Source organism: Puntigrus tetrazona, chromosome 2 (genome assembly GCF_018831695.1).
Source record: "Puntigrus tetrazona isolate hp1 chromosome 2, ASM1883169v1, whole genome shotgun sequence".
NCBI classification, from domain to species: domain Eukaryota; kingdom Metazoa; phylum Chordata; class Actinopteri; order Cypriniformes; family Cyprinidae; genus Puntigrus; species Puntigrus tetrazona.
Genome location: NC_056700.1, coordinates 16,119,484 through 16,133,959, shown reverse-complemented (window position 1 = coordinate 16,133,959; position 14,476 = coordinate 16,119,484). Strand labels below are relative to the sequence as shown.

Sequence of the window (14,476 nt, the reverse complement as noted above, 5' to 3'; positions counted from 1 at the left end):
CTGAGCACCAACATTTCGACTATTTCCTCAGGTCTAAAATTAATTGTCGAAGCCCTGGTATACTCTTTGAAGGATTAATGAACTTGCCATACCCGTCTTTGTTTAACTGAAGATCCAGTAGCTTCAGCTGGCCCAATTAAGACCTATTAAACCAAACTTGCTTATGGTCACTTTTAATTTGCTCCTCGCCATCCCACATAATTAGAGTGCACGTAAGGCCCAGGCCTCTCAAAAGGTGAACAGAACAGCACAGAGAGTAAGTCCTGGAGCATGAGGGCCAGTTGTGCTTTTCAAAGGCTGTCTAAACCCAGTGTCTCTCCCGGTGCCTCCAAATGAGATCAGAGCTTTTGAGATTTGGCTTCTTGATAATATTAACTCTCCTCCCACTATTTCTCCATCACTCAGGCCTCCCTCCTACAGCACCGCGCCAATCAAACCATGTGGAGTAAATGGATAAACTGCTGCAGGAAACTGCGCCTGTAAGTGTCCTTGTTTGATTTAAGGGCCGTAAATTACTCTGCATGGTGACCTTTAGGTTGAGCTGACCACAGTGCTCTTTTTTTTTAATTAGAGGAACCTTCAAAGGGTCTTAACAAGATAGAGGTTCTGCTGTGCTGTATTTTTCCAGGATTTTTTCTTTTATTAAATTAGCCTTGATGATTGGATAGTGTAACTGCAGTGCATTTAACACCTTCACCTTCATATTATATATTTTTTTCAGTGTTCTTCAGTAAATTTAATTCTATAGCACGAAGAAAATGTTTAGGTTAAACTAAAATAAAATTAACGTGTCAAAAATGTATTTAATATTTTAATTAAATTAAATGAGTGAGTAAATGGTGACAGAATTAAAATTTTTAGGTGAACTAAACTGCACAATAGATATTTTTCCAAAGAAGCTTGAGATAGAATGTTGGCAGCCCCCAAAACAACAACAAACATAACAATTCTTTAACATTTAGCAGGTGATAAAGAAACTTTGGACAAACCATGAATTGCTTACAAGTGGAGGCCATGTCCTTGCGCATATTTAAACATATTTATAGGCTATACTGGTAAAGGCATAACTAAATATTAAATCTAAATAGCTTTTAGTGATAATTCATTAATAGATTTTTTTTTGTTTAGTATTACAGTTTTATCATATTAGTATTCCCATCATTTAAAAAAAATCCATATGTCACTTTCAGTCAGAGACGTGCCGTGGCGGGTAGTGAACATGCTACGACTTGTAATTTCCTGATCATATCCTTTTCTGTTCTCCTTATGATATCCTATAACCTCACCATTGTCCTGTCAATATAATTGGCGAAAGCTCCAGTTGTGCTTCCACGTGAGCCTGGAACGGCACGGCACGATTACAAACCATTTTCCGTCTGGAATTTTCAGTACAGTTCGACAACCGTGCATAACAGCGCTGAAGAGTGTGTGCGTGAGACATCGTCACTCAGGATCTGTCACTTGTCTGTTGCCTGGCTGCTAGTTTCTCCATAGCTTGCTAAGTGCACTGTTTTGGGCAATGTAAGCACAAATTAGTAATAAAATCGTAAGAAATTTCTGATCATCCTCCATAAAGTGTTATTTACACCTCATATCATATGTAAACATTTGTGGTATCATGGCAATGACGTTTGAAAATAAATCAGTTATCAGCCCGTAAAACAAAACTGTAACTGTACTGGCCGGCTCTGATCAGCGTGGAATGGAACGATTCTTCAAAGAGAACCATTTGGCCAGATAGTGGAAAAGCGGCTTTAGACTGGATGGTCAGAGAGCCAAACAGCATCACTGTAAATCGTATTTGTTTTCACAGTATTATTATTGTTTCTTAAACTTCATATAGTATATGCTGTTTTATTGTAGATTTTGTGTGCATGCTGAATAATATCCGCCTTCTGTAAAATTGTAAATCTAAATACACACCTCCTCCGCACCTCTATAAAGGTTAAAAATCACTATGGTAGGTTAAATAAATGTTTTTAATTATTATTTATTGCTTTGATTTTATTAGTTAGTTAGGTCAAGTTGTTTACGGCAACATTGCTCTAAAAGTTGCCTCAGCTTAAGGTATAAATACATTTGAATTCATAAATGTCCGTAAGCACATTGGGCAGACTGTGTTGGAGTCATTTTGGTTAATGCCTCAGAGAGAGTTGTGCAGTGCAGTGTGTTGCACAGCTGCGGCAACATGTTTGCTTTATTAGCAGCATCTATTCTCGCTAACGTTACGTGAGATACCAGTCTGTGATGCAGTTTCTGTGTAGAATTTATGGTTTCTATAGAGAGAATGCCAAGGTGGGAAGTGCAAGGCCCGCCACTGGAACACAGTGACGTATAATTCATATTTCTAAACTGTACATAGAAATTATTTTTTTATTTAATAAGTCCAATAGAAAGACTAAATTCAATACCACATTTCACATTATCAGCACATTACTGCTATTAAAAACGCGTAATCATCTGTCATCCTTAGCACTGGTAAAATTAATCACACTGTAAAACCTTACCTGAAGGAAGCCTTAAGGATCTGTCCTGATGTAATCTCTTTGGTGTGGTTATTGTAGCCATAGAAGAGGTCTCCAAACACAGTCTGGTTGGCTGGGATGTCAGCTGTGTCCCCGCAGTCCACTCCCTCAGTGCAGGCTTCTGACAGCGGCTGACATGAGCGGCCGTCTGCTCCTCTCTTGTAATCTTCAATACATCTACAAACATATGGCAACGAGAAAAAGATATGAGCTAAAGGAAAAGAAGAAAGGAGAGTCCATCTCTGCCAAAGTAAACTACTGCTTGCCCCTATCAGTCATGATCAGGGGGCCGCTACGGTTTCTGAATCCCATGGACAGCACGTTCACTCGGGTCCCCGTCGGGAGAAATCGCGATTTAAATTAATTTAAAAGAACCATAAGTACATTATGAATGGATTGGGATTTATAGTTATTTTTATTCTCTACACCATAAAGACATCACTTAACGAAACAGAGCAAAATGTAGTACTAGTTCAGCATTCAAAACTAGAGGTACAGGTAATGATCTCACGGCATAGCATCTGTCATAGCATGAATTTAGGGTTGGCAATTCTTTTTATTTACTGCAAAACAATATCATTCTAATAGTGTGACAGCTCACAGGAGTCGTTTATATTTATGGGACTTTGAAACTTAGCTGTCACGGCTGCTCTGTACTACACAAGCAACAGAGAGAAAGAAGTGTCAGGGCTTAAACGCTCAGTCTCACTTCTCTCGGTAACACACTACAGTTTTACAGGAAACTGTCATCAGTGTAGGTGAGACACATCCTCTCGGCTGCACATCCATAGCGCAGACAACGATTTAAGTGGCTTCAGATTGCCTGTCACATTATCAGGATCTCCAGAGAAAAAAGAGAATTATGTGCATTTGCCAACTTTAGTCAAAGCGACATGCTTATAACTGCGAATGATCTCTGAGACTCTGAATAGGTCAGGAAAAAGGTCGTGTTAGCAGGGAAGAAGATGTAAGAGAGTGGCTATTTTTTCTACCTGCCTCATATTCTTTACAGCTGACACATGGAAGTCTGGAAGTTGAAGGAATGGTTAGTGTTGTGTGATGCATGCGATGTCATGTCAGAGTAAAAGCAATTCCACCATGACATGACAGGACACAGAAATGACATTTGAGTTGAGTTTTCTTTAAAAAGAATAATATATGGACTATCATTTTTTTTTTTGAAAGAAGGAAAAAAATAATACTTTTATTCAGCGGGAATGCACAAAACGGATCAAAAGTGAATATCGTTAACATTGATAATACTAAGAAAGATCACCAAATCAGGATATTTCTGAAGGATCATGTGACACTGAAGACTGGAGTAATGATGCTGAAAATTCAGCTTTGTAATAAAAGGAATGAATTACATTTTCAAAAATGTACTAAAAGAAGGACAAATGTATTTTAATTTATAATAATATTTTACATTATTTTTCACATATTTTACATTGTTTTAATGTATTTTTGGTTACATAAATACAGCGTTTGGTCCGTATAAGATAATCTTTAAATTCTTTTTTTCAGCACTTGACTTGAATCTCTTACAAAGCACATTTTTTACAGGTAAATGTGTGATGACATTAGCATGTTTCATAAAGTTCAAGATTTCCGTTTTTTAGCTGGAAATCATGTTCACACTCAATTTAAATACACATGCAGACAGAAATGTGTGAACAAGTAAAGAGTGTGGTAATTCACACAAAGACTCAGCCACCATGGACTAAGAAAGAATGTGGAAAAGAGTCTCTGTGAATAATCATCTGAACTAACTGTAATGCATTTATTGTGAATTTCAGAACATTATTCAAAAGAAAACCGCAGACATTCAGTCATCAAAAATAGCAGGTGTAAATACCAGCACATACCCAGCTGCTTTAAAAAAGCATGAAAGAAAAAAAGGTTGAGAAAGACTCATTAACATGTCCAGATCCAGTTCCTGATACAGTCTTTCAAAGTGTGTAATCTCACCCGCAGAACATCAGGATGTTGTAGAGAGTAGGGTCCTCCTCCAGAGGTGCCAGCTGCTGAAGGCACAGCTGTTCGCAACCCCCATTAAAGCCGTCAGAGCAGTCGATGCCAATGTGGTGGTCATAGCAACCGGTGCCATCCTTCATTGGACTCAAACCAGGTGGACACTGGGGAAAATAAATATTTAAATAAAAATTACTTTTAAACATTCACTGACTGGTCAAAGTATACCTTTATCTTTGGTGTCTGGCAGTTCGAGCATGCATGGCTGCATCACAGCTATCTGCAATAATAAATAAGCTTCCAATGCATGTGTTGTACTATTGTGTATTTTTGTTTCCATGTTACATTGTGCTTAAGATTAGAAATGTTTTTTTTAATTCTAGTAGTATTGTTTTTATAAAAGCAATATAAAAAGGTCCTGACTTTTTGTTGAGAGTTAAGTGCAATTTCTTTCCCAGGTGTTTACGTTCACAGCACTATAGGCATGATAATCCAAATCAAACAGGTATTTTTCAGTATTTGAGGTAGGAGCTGTAAAGGCACAGCACTATTCTGGAAAAAGGGGTGTGGTGCAGCATCTCATTTGCATTTAAAGAGACATGCACTAAAACAGCATGTTTCTGCTTCCAATCATATAGGCATTTTCAAAATGATATAATAAATCAACTGCAGTGTACTTCGAGCTGAAACTTCACAAACATATTCTAGAGACCCCTGAGACTTATGTTACATTTTGCAGAAAGGGGCATAATAAGTCTCCTTTAACATTAACATTCCTTAACATGGAAGCTATACCTTCTCAACCTCATGTCTGTTTTCTCTGTCTTTTCCCTCAAGCTAGCGATGCCACGTTCACACAAAGTTTTCTGTCAGCTTTTGGCTTCAAAGGGGATTGAACAAGTTGATTTTTACCTGCCTGGAAAATGGGATAAAATGTGCCTTCACACCTTAAGTTATAAGCTTCGTATCCTCTTTCTTGTGGCAGGTGCCTATACTGTAGATTCATGATGGTTATACATGAAACATGCCTGCAACTGTTCAGAAATGTGGAAGCCATATTTTGCAACGAGAAAGCAAAACAATTGAATTTCTCCAGTATTTAGAGTGAAATTTCTACAAAAGAACACGCTTCTCTACAATTAGTTATTCTCTATTCAAAAATCATTAAAATGAGAGGTTGAAAGGCCATAATTTTCGATCACAGTGGGCATTGATACAAGCATTAAGCAGCTTTTATAATAAAATGCATTAAGTGTGAGTAAAATTGTATAGCTCCTTAACAAAAAACGAAACTAAAGACTTCTTATCTTTATAATTAAATTGCTAATACTTTTAGGCCATTAATACAAGATTCTTGAAAGGGGGAGAGAAAAGGAAATGACAAATAAGTCCATCACAGCATGATATAGACTTCACCATTTCGCTTCCTTAGTTTCTCCAGTGGCGAGTTAGGTGTAAAACACACATTTTCTGACCACCACCTTTTCATTTGACCTCATTCGTATTAGGGATCAAAGCCCAGATGTTGGTAATGCATCTTAGTAGCACATCTTGTCCCTGGATGCATCCGTATTGATTTTGTCAGTTAGCTACAGCTGACAAGACACCTGATTTATTACCAGCAATGTAGAGAGCGCAGGGCGCAGAGTCTCTTAACTCATCTGTGGCAGATTCCTTAAATCACAAAGTCCCAGTTTGATCAGCTGAACGGAGGACATTATTGAGGAAAGGGGAGGGTTGTTAGACAGAAAGCAAATTTTTCACATCATTTACCCGCTCGTCCTCATTTGACATTATGACAGTGCTTTAAAGAGGTGCTACGAAAGATTTTTTTGAAGTAAAATAAATAATTATTCAGTACTGTGTTTTATTTTATTTTATTTATTTTTTTTGCCTCTAAGCTAGAGAGACAAGAAAAAACATATAAAGCAATACATTGTGATTTAATCACTTGGAAAGTAAAAAGTATTTACTTTATTAGAGATTTTGGCATAGCCAGTTTTTGGTCCAAAATCACTTATATTAAATAAATATAGTTGTGTATGTCAAGGGGCAATACTATAAAAACATTTTAACATTTGAAAAACATATCTTGCAATGTCTTTCACTGATTCTTCGCTGCAAAATAAAAAAAAAAAAGATTTTTGTACATTTGTACATTTTCTTCAACAGCCCTTTTAGTGGGCAGACATGTGAAATATCTCAGTGCCAGCTGAGGTCAAATACATATTTACGTCAATTGATTCTGCCTTCTATTCCATTTTTACCCTCTTTGAGACCATAGATATAAAAAATAATGGATGAGTCAGAGCATTAGTGTGAGGAAATGGGCAATTTATAATAATTATTTAAAATGCACTCCTAAAACTTTGAAGACAATGAGTTACCAAAGAATGTGTCCAGGGAAATGGCTGGAACAGCTTGCAATAATAAATAAATAAATAACAGCAAAATCTTGTGTCAGTCTCACAATGCAATTCCAGAGACAAAGTTCAATATTATTGCAGTCTTCTATCTGAGCTCAAAGCATCCTTGATTGAAAAGCACTTTGTAGCACAGAGGACATGGTGAGACAGTTAATGATGCCAGAGAAGTCATGAAGGTTTTAAATTCAAGATAAACTGAAAAAGCCCTGAACTACTGAGCCTTTTAATCTCATTTTCAAATGGGGATCTAGTCCCACAGCTTTCCAAAGCTTAAGAGAATTGCCCATGTGATTTTGTCATATAGGAACAAATCCCTTTCAGACTGTCGGATAAGCTATGCAAATCTAAAAACTGCCAAAAAGCCAGAGAGAACAAAGAAGACAGAACACTTATCCAATACACACATACACACAAACACACACACACACACACACACACAAATATATATATATATATATATATATATATATATATATATATATATATACACATGATATATGCATGCACTTCATTGGTAAAGCTGAAAACTAGCTTGCTATAGTTGCTATAGAAACATCAGATCACACACACACACACACACACACACACACACACACACACACACACATACACACATACACACATACACACACACACTAACTGGGCTGAATTGTGCCAGCATGGAGAAGACTGTCAGGTGCTTTGTTTCTTGCTACATAAAACCATCTAGTAAACTACAAGGGATCAGATTTATCAACATAATTTGCAAAAGTCCATTGATAGAATATGCAGAAAATTGTTATCTTCACCCTGATAATAAAATAACAGTTTGCCATTATTTTTAACGGTTCTGCACGCTGACTGCTACAACAAAGCAATCAGCAAATTAGTGTAATTACAATTAAGCTTAAATTAAATTTCAGAAGTTTAAATCAAACCAGTTTTAAAGAGGCAAAACTACAGCAGCAATTATCTATACTAATGTCACTACATTTAATTAATGACAACATTAACAAATTGTTTAACAAATTAGAGTTGCCTTCGCGCTAAGTTTTATATAATTTTTCTGAGGATTCAGTTCGCCAATGGTCAATCTGAGTTTTACAGTGATATTATAAATCTTGCTTTAGGGACTGTAGCTTGCATTAGCATGGCCAAGTATTCCTGCTGGCCTAGACTGTCCCTCTATAAGAGATAGTCACAGAGATGGATACAGTCCTTTAAAGCCACCTTTTGATCCTGGAAGGAAAAGAAGAAGGAGAGAGAAAAAAAAAAAAGTGCCGTTTCCTCCCTGCTGCGCATCTGGATCACTCCCACCGAGTTTGCACTCAGGAGACCTTTGCCAAGTATTGACTAGGAACTCAGAAGTGCTTAACAGCCAGAACATGATAGGACACAGAACAGCTTTTGGGGAGATTGTGAGCAGACTGTCAAAGAGAGATGGAATGCATCAGTAAGAAAGAGGGAACTCTACCTCCAGTGGATGACCTCAACTTAAACTTGCTCTCAGCAGTCAGGTTATACTGTAATACTTCTTTATACTGAAATAATAGCAAAAAGTATATATAATATATAATTAAAAATAAAATTCATATAAAAAAAAAAAACTTTACTCAAGTAGTACTACTACTACTAAAATGTATATGTATGCATGTATAGTATTTATATAGTTTTTATTAGTTGATAATTTATTCATAAAAAAAAAAATATATATATATATATATATATATATATATATATATATATATATATATATATATATATATGTGTGTGTGTGTGTGTGTGTGTGTGTGTGTGTGTGTGTGAAATATTTGGTGGGGAAAATAATTATGGTAGTTTTTCATTTCACTTTCAGTTTTATTTATTTATTTATTTGTTTTTTTTTTATTAATTAAAAGTTTCGCATTAAACTGCCGTGGCATTCGAATTCTTTGCCATTCTGATTTTCTACACTATTAACGCATACATTCACATAATTCGTTCACACACAGACAGCTACTGTACTAGCATCTGTCAGCAACATCAAAAAGTCTCTGTTGAACATGGTTGGCTCGTTTAGATCTAGAGAGGAGCCAATTAGTTTTTCATGTGGACGGCTGGATGGACGACGGGCACCCCTCTGTGTCCCACAAAAGCACTCAACACCTAGTGTGCTGGAGGGAAAGGAACTAATTAATCACATCATCATTTAGTGATTATCAGAGTATTTCCAAACTAGTGCACTGTTCCTCTCCCCAGGAGTACCATACATCAGCTAGACAGAGCAGATCGGAACGAGCCCGCTCACGCAGACTGCGATATTAAAACACAGAAGCAGCAGTAGCACTGCTGTCCTCAGACAAGGTGTTAATTGATTAGGGGGGGAATGAGGCTCTCTGGGGGGCCCGTAGCGAGCTCTTATGATTGGACAGATTGAAGCATCATTTTTATAGCTTCAGTCATCTGTTAATTACAAAACATCAAGCTACGGGCTCAACAGAAGGGTGTGTTATGATTAAGAAGAGCAGGATGAATTTAGAGTTGAAATTTATGTAAAATTTCGAGAAGGCCATAACATCTGTTTCATTAACAGGAAGTTTGATGCTGTCCGTCTAGCTTTACCTGAAGGAAATATCAGTGCTCGCAAAGAAGCAAAATAATAGAGACAAGACAGAAGAGATCAATCACTCACAATTCAATATGCAAATGCGAGTAAGAAAGAAGACCCAGCAGAATTTAGTGGTGCAGTGACCTCATCTGTCAGTCATTTCCTGACTCCGCCCCCTCATCAATCCTTGTCAGTCTACACTGTCCTATGAATGCCTCCTCCACATTATGTTTTGGTTTTAATGAATGCTTGCATATGCACGGGGGCATACATTTGTCTTTACACTTTATTTACTTTAGCCTCTCACGAGTATAGCAAGACAGTCACTACTGTGTAATGTTTAATATAATCTACGAATAGGTGCATATGTCGTTTTATGGTTGCATTAACAGATATTTACAAAAACATTCACATTAGTCACAGCTCTATTTATAAGCATAAAATATTACATGCCACTGAAAATAACTGATAACTATGCTAGCCAGCAGTGCACCACAAAGTAACCCTTTTTGATCTGCCAACCCTGATTTTGCTCCTATATTTTTTTTCCGCATTGAATACAAAAAAGCATGGTGACCAAGTTCAGTTGCAGTTTTGATCGGTTTATTAAAAATATAGACGTACATTCAGGCAGGATTTTAACCGTGGATCTTTAAAAACTAGAATAACAAGCCTTGCACTAATTTAAATAACTGTTAAGGTGGTAAAACTAACAAGGCAAAGCAAACACACATACACACACATAATTTTTTCCCAAAACGACAAAATTAAACAAAACAAAAAGATGCATGACAACCGCTGTCACTCAGTTTTCAGAAAATAAAATCAATGCGAATACCTCTCAAACGAAACATCTCAATGGACAGGAACGGTTATCTAATTAGGCTGGTAATAGACACGTACCTGCACAGACCCTGATTCACATGTTCATAAACATGAGCGGGAGATCATGAATGAAGTGAGTGTCAGAAAGATGGATGAGACACAGCACTTTTCATAAACCCTGGCTGAAACAATCCTCCCATCAGCAGGGCCAGCCAAACACACTAATCACGGCGCATGCCAGAGTGAGAAATCAAACACTTTAAGCGTACCTCAGCCAGATGGTGAGTGAAATCAGAGCCCCTGGCTCATTTCATGGCTGCTTAACAGCCACAAGTGAGGACGAGAGAGTGAGTGTGATGTAAAAGAAAAAGAAATGGAAGAAACAAATACGATTTTTCATGGTAAGAGACAAACTCCTTCGGCAGACAAGGAAGCCCTAACTTATAAAAGTAAATGCTTTTTTTAGAAATTGAGAACAAGAGGTTGTTCTTTGGATGAACATTGTAAGTTTATGGCAATACAGGCGTCGAAATGGCTTTTTTATCTCTGTTATGAGTCTATGACAGTATGTAAACAACTTAACAGAGAAGTCTGCATCAAGCGAGAGATAACAAGACAGCTGAGAGGAACAAGAAAAGAGATGGATACCAAAGGGTGACATGACAACTCGTAATATGAATATAAAACTAACTATATGGTTTTCTAAAGTCATTTTTAAATGAATTAAAAAATAAATGATAATAAAACTTTGAATTAACAAATTAATTATCTTCTCAATTTCTACTACTATATGCAATTGATTTAATTAATCAACATAATATAATTCATTCGTTTGATTTTTTTTACAACGCTAAAAATAAGAAAGGCAGCGACAACTCACCACACAGCCAGTGGAGTCCAATTTGCGATCAGAGATGCAACGGAAATTTCGGCTGCAGCCCCCATTGTCTTTTGAGCAATCACGCACCGGGCCAAAAGAGTCGAGCAGCACTTCCAGACTGTCAAAGGACGAAGAAATCATCAGCTCCTCCCTGATGAACAATGACGCATAGAAAACCCAGTTAGTAATGGCAGGTCAACACCGCAAACATCCTCTAACATCTTTAGCCATCATTAGGACAATGTGTAACTATAATCTGCACGTTTATTTTATTTTTTTCACTTTATCCAATACATAAAAATTACAAGAACTTGATATCATAGAGGCAAATAACAAAGTTGAAACTGACTACGGTGTCTTTTATACGCTACCATAAATCCAACTAAAGGGAAAAGCTTTCCAAAGCAGCAAAAGTAAACAACAGCACTGATGGCTAAACCTTGAACAGACGAACTCCATTGCTCTGACCTTGGTTTAGCTGCGAGGATGGAAAATTGTATTAGGTTATATTTATCCCCCCCTCTTTCTAAAGCACTTGAAACATCCAAATATTTATCATTGCTATGAAATATGAATGGGCAGTGGTCATGATGAAGGAGCAAACCAGTGACCTTTTATTGTCTAATATATTTTAAGAGTGTGAAATCACCAGGCTGCTGGAGAAGTGGAGTGCCGTGATAAATGGATTCATAGTTGTGCTACTGTGATTTCGGTTTCAAGACAGAAATACCGCCTTTACGTTCCAAGTTTTGTTTTTCCTATTTTTCTGTTACGAAGTGGCCGACGAAATCCTGTCTCAAAGCCAAGTGCAGACACGGTCTGTCAGTATTTAAAAATTATGCAAATGACAATCAAATATGCGCACACATAAATATAAAACCAGAGAAAGGAATTAGAGGGTACGCTTTTTAGATCATGCATTCAGGCATCTCCTGAACACTTGAACAAATGAAAAAAATAAATCAATTCTATTTTTGTCATACTACTTACATTAACTTGCGTAAATGTTTTCATGACGACTTTCCACTTCTCTCAACCATTAGGATTTAACTGTCTATCATGTGCTGCTGTCGGTTTTCTTAACCCTTCATCAGATTCACAAAACAGTCTGTGATGAAACACGTCACTTGTAACGTACAGCATTGAATGTCTGGGGATGTTGTTTAAAAAAAGAAGGGAATAAAAGTATCTATCCTGCTAAAAAGATCAAGGATTTCTTATATTAGACAATATATATAATAATTATAAGCGCCTCACATTTCGCAGTGAACTATAATCTCTGGAGATTCTCAGTAAATGTCCACCTTAATAAAAAAAAAAAAAAAAAAAACACTGCAGCTCTCACCTCGGGTTCCCTCTCTCACAAATCTTAGCAAAATACTAGTAGTACAAGAGAAGGCAGACCTTTTAAAGCCATGATGTTATGGTCGTTAGGGAAAGATGTTACCATAATAAGGCAGAATATATAATGACTCCCGTTCCACGGTAATGAGGGCACTTTGAACAAATTGAGACAAATCTACCTCTGTGAACAAAAGATCTCAATTGGCAGGGCTTAGAACAGAAAGTCTGTGGAAGCTCTAATTAGTAGCTTAACTCCAAATACAAAGCAAGTATTTTCAGACTAGACACTGAATAAGTGCTGCCTGCTCTTTTCAACAGCAGCAAGAAGTAATTAAACTGAACCTTCACTTAAGACTGTAATAAAGAAGGCCATGCAAGTAATAGAAGATTCACTCTGTGACAAATGTGATATATAATACTTTTTAATCAAAAGCTAAGAAACTAATCAGTCATTATCTCTGATATAGTTCTAAAGCCTGGTAACTGGAGGAGTTGCACTCAAGCTTTGCATAATAATAATAATAATAATAATAATTGTTTATTATTGCTTTTGTATAGAACCTTTTGTACAGCAACCCAACAAACAATAAGTTAACATTATTACATAGTAACTTATATTTTATATATAATATTACTTTTTCCAACAAAATTAGTTTCAAGGTCACAGCGGAGCTGCTTTGTTTGGAAAAAAACAACACTTTTGAATGAATTGGCTGGGTGAATAATTGAATTATTCATTTGTTTTATTAATTAAATGATTCAGTGATAATAATTAATCATTTTGTGGAATGAACAGTAACACTTTACAATAAGTTTAAAATAGTTAACATTTGTAAACAATTTTAAAAATGAATAATACTTCCACAATGTTTATTCATCTTAAAGTTAGGCTTATTTCAGCATTTACTAATGCATTATTAAAATCACAAGTTGTGTTTGTTAGTTAATGAACTGTGAACTAACATGAACAAAAAACGAACAACTGTATTTTAATTAAGAAACATTAACAAAGAATATTGTAATAAATGCACGGTTTATTGTTTGTTTGTGTTAGTTAATACATTAACTAATGTTAACAAATGACAGCATATTGTATTACCGAATTAATCGATGATTCACTAATTAAAGCCATAGAATGCATTGCTACAATATTTTAAATTGTCCTCTGATATCTACATAGTAAGGTATTTGCCTTAGGTAAATTCTCCAGAAATGGTTTTACATGTCCATTTACAACTCTAGGATTTCTCCCTAGAATGAAATCGTCTGATTTTGGCTTATTTCGAAGGGTCATGAATAATAATGTCCAGCTCTACTCTGATTCACTTAATCACTCACTCAAAGGGCCCTATCATACACCCGGCGCAAGGGGCAGCACAAGTGTTAGCTAGTTTCAGCCTGACGCAGTTCTAATTTTCTCGTCCAACGCCACGTCGTTTAACTAACAAATGCATTTGCGCCCATTTGTGCGCTCATGGGTGTGTGTTCAGACACATTGTCGGCGCATTGCTATTTTGAGGAACTGAAAACAGACTGCACCATAGACTATCTCAAACCTGGTGTAAAGTCAATGGCGCAGTATTTTTTTTTTTTTTGCTATTGTTGTTATTTAAAGAGCGCCTTAGTAGAAAATGTGCCTCTGGGCAGGTCCACAGTGCGCATTGACTTGCTTATTACACACAGTGATGTGCAGCAGCACATGTGCTAAATATTAAAAACTAAAGGATTACAGTGTAAAATAATATTATTGTATGAGCTACATAAATACAATAATGTAATGATGGACAGTCATCGCGTGTATCAGAATTGGCCCCTGTTCCCTCTCCAGAGACGCTTCCATTTTTCGTGTCTGCAAATTCCGGTAGTGTGAATAGTGATCCTCCATGGCGTGAGCGCAACTCGCTCTTAAAGGGAATGGGAGATGAGACTCTGATTGGTT

At 36.5% G+C, this 14,476-nt stretch overlaps 1 protein-coding gene across 4 annotated transcripts in view; it reads right to left on the bottom strand.

The window, feature by feature from the left end:
• astn1 (astrotactin 1) overlaps positions 1-14,476 on the bottom strand; it is a 192,489-nt gene that overhangs the window by 90,512 nt on the left and 87,501 nt on the right. For all 4 annotated transcript variants that reach the window (XM_043260157.1, XM_043260150.1, XM_043260163.1 and 1 more), the window contains 3 exons: positions 11,194-11,344; positions 4,494-4,660; positions 2,508-2,702 (listed from right to left, as the gene is read on the bottom strand). In XM_043260157.1, the coding sequence (XP_043116092.1) occupies positions 2,508-2,702; positions 4,494-4,660; positions 11,194-11,344 (513 nt within the window). The remainder of the gene's footprint in view (positions 1-2,507; positions 2,703-4,493; positions 4,661-11,193; positions 11,345-14,476) is intronic.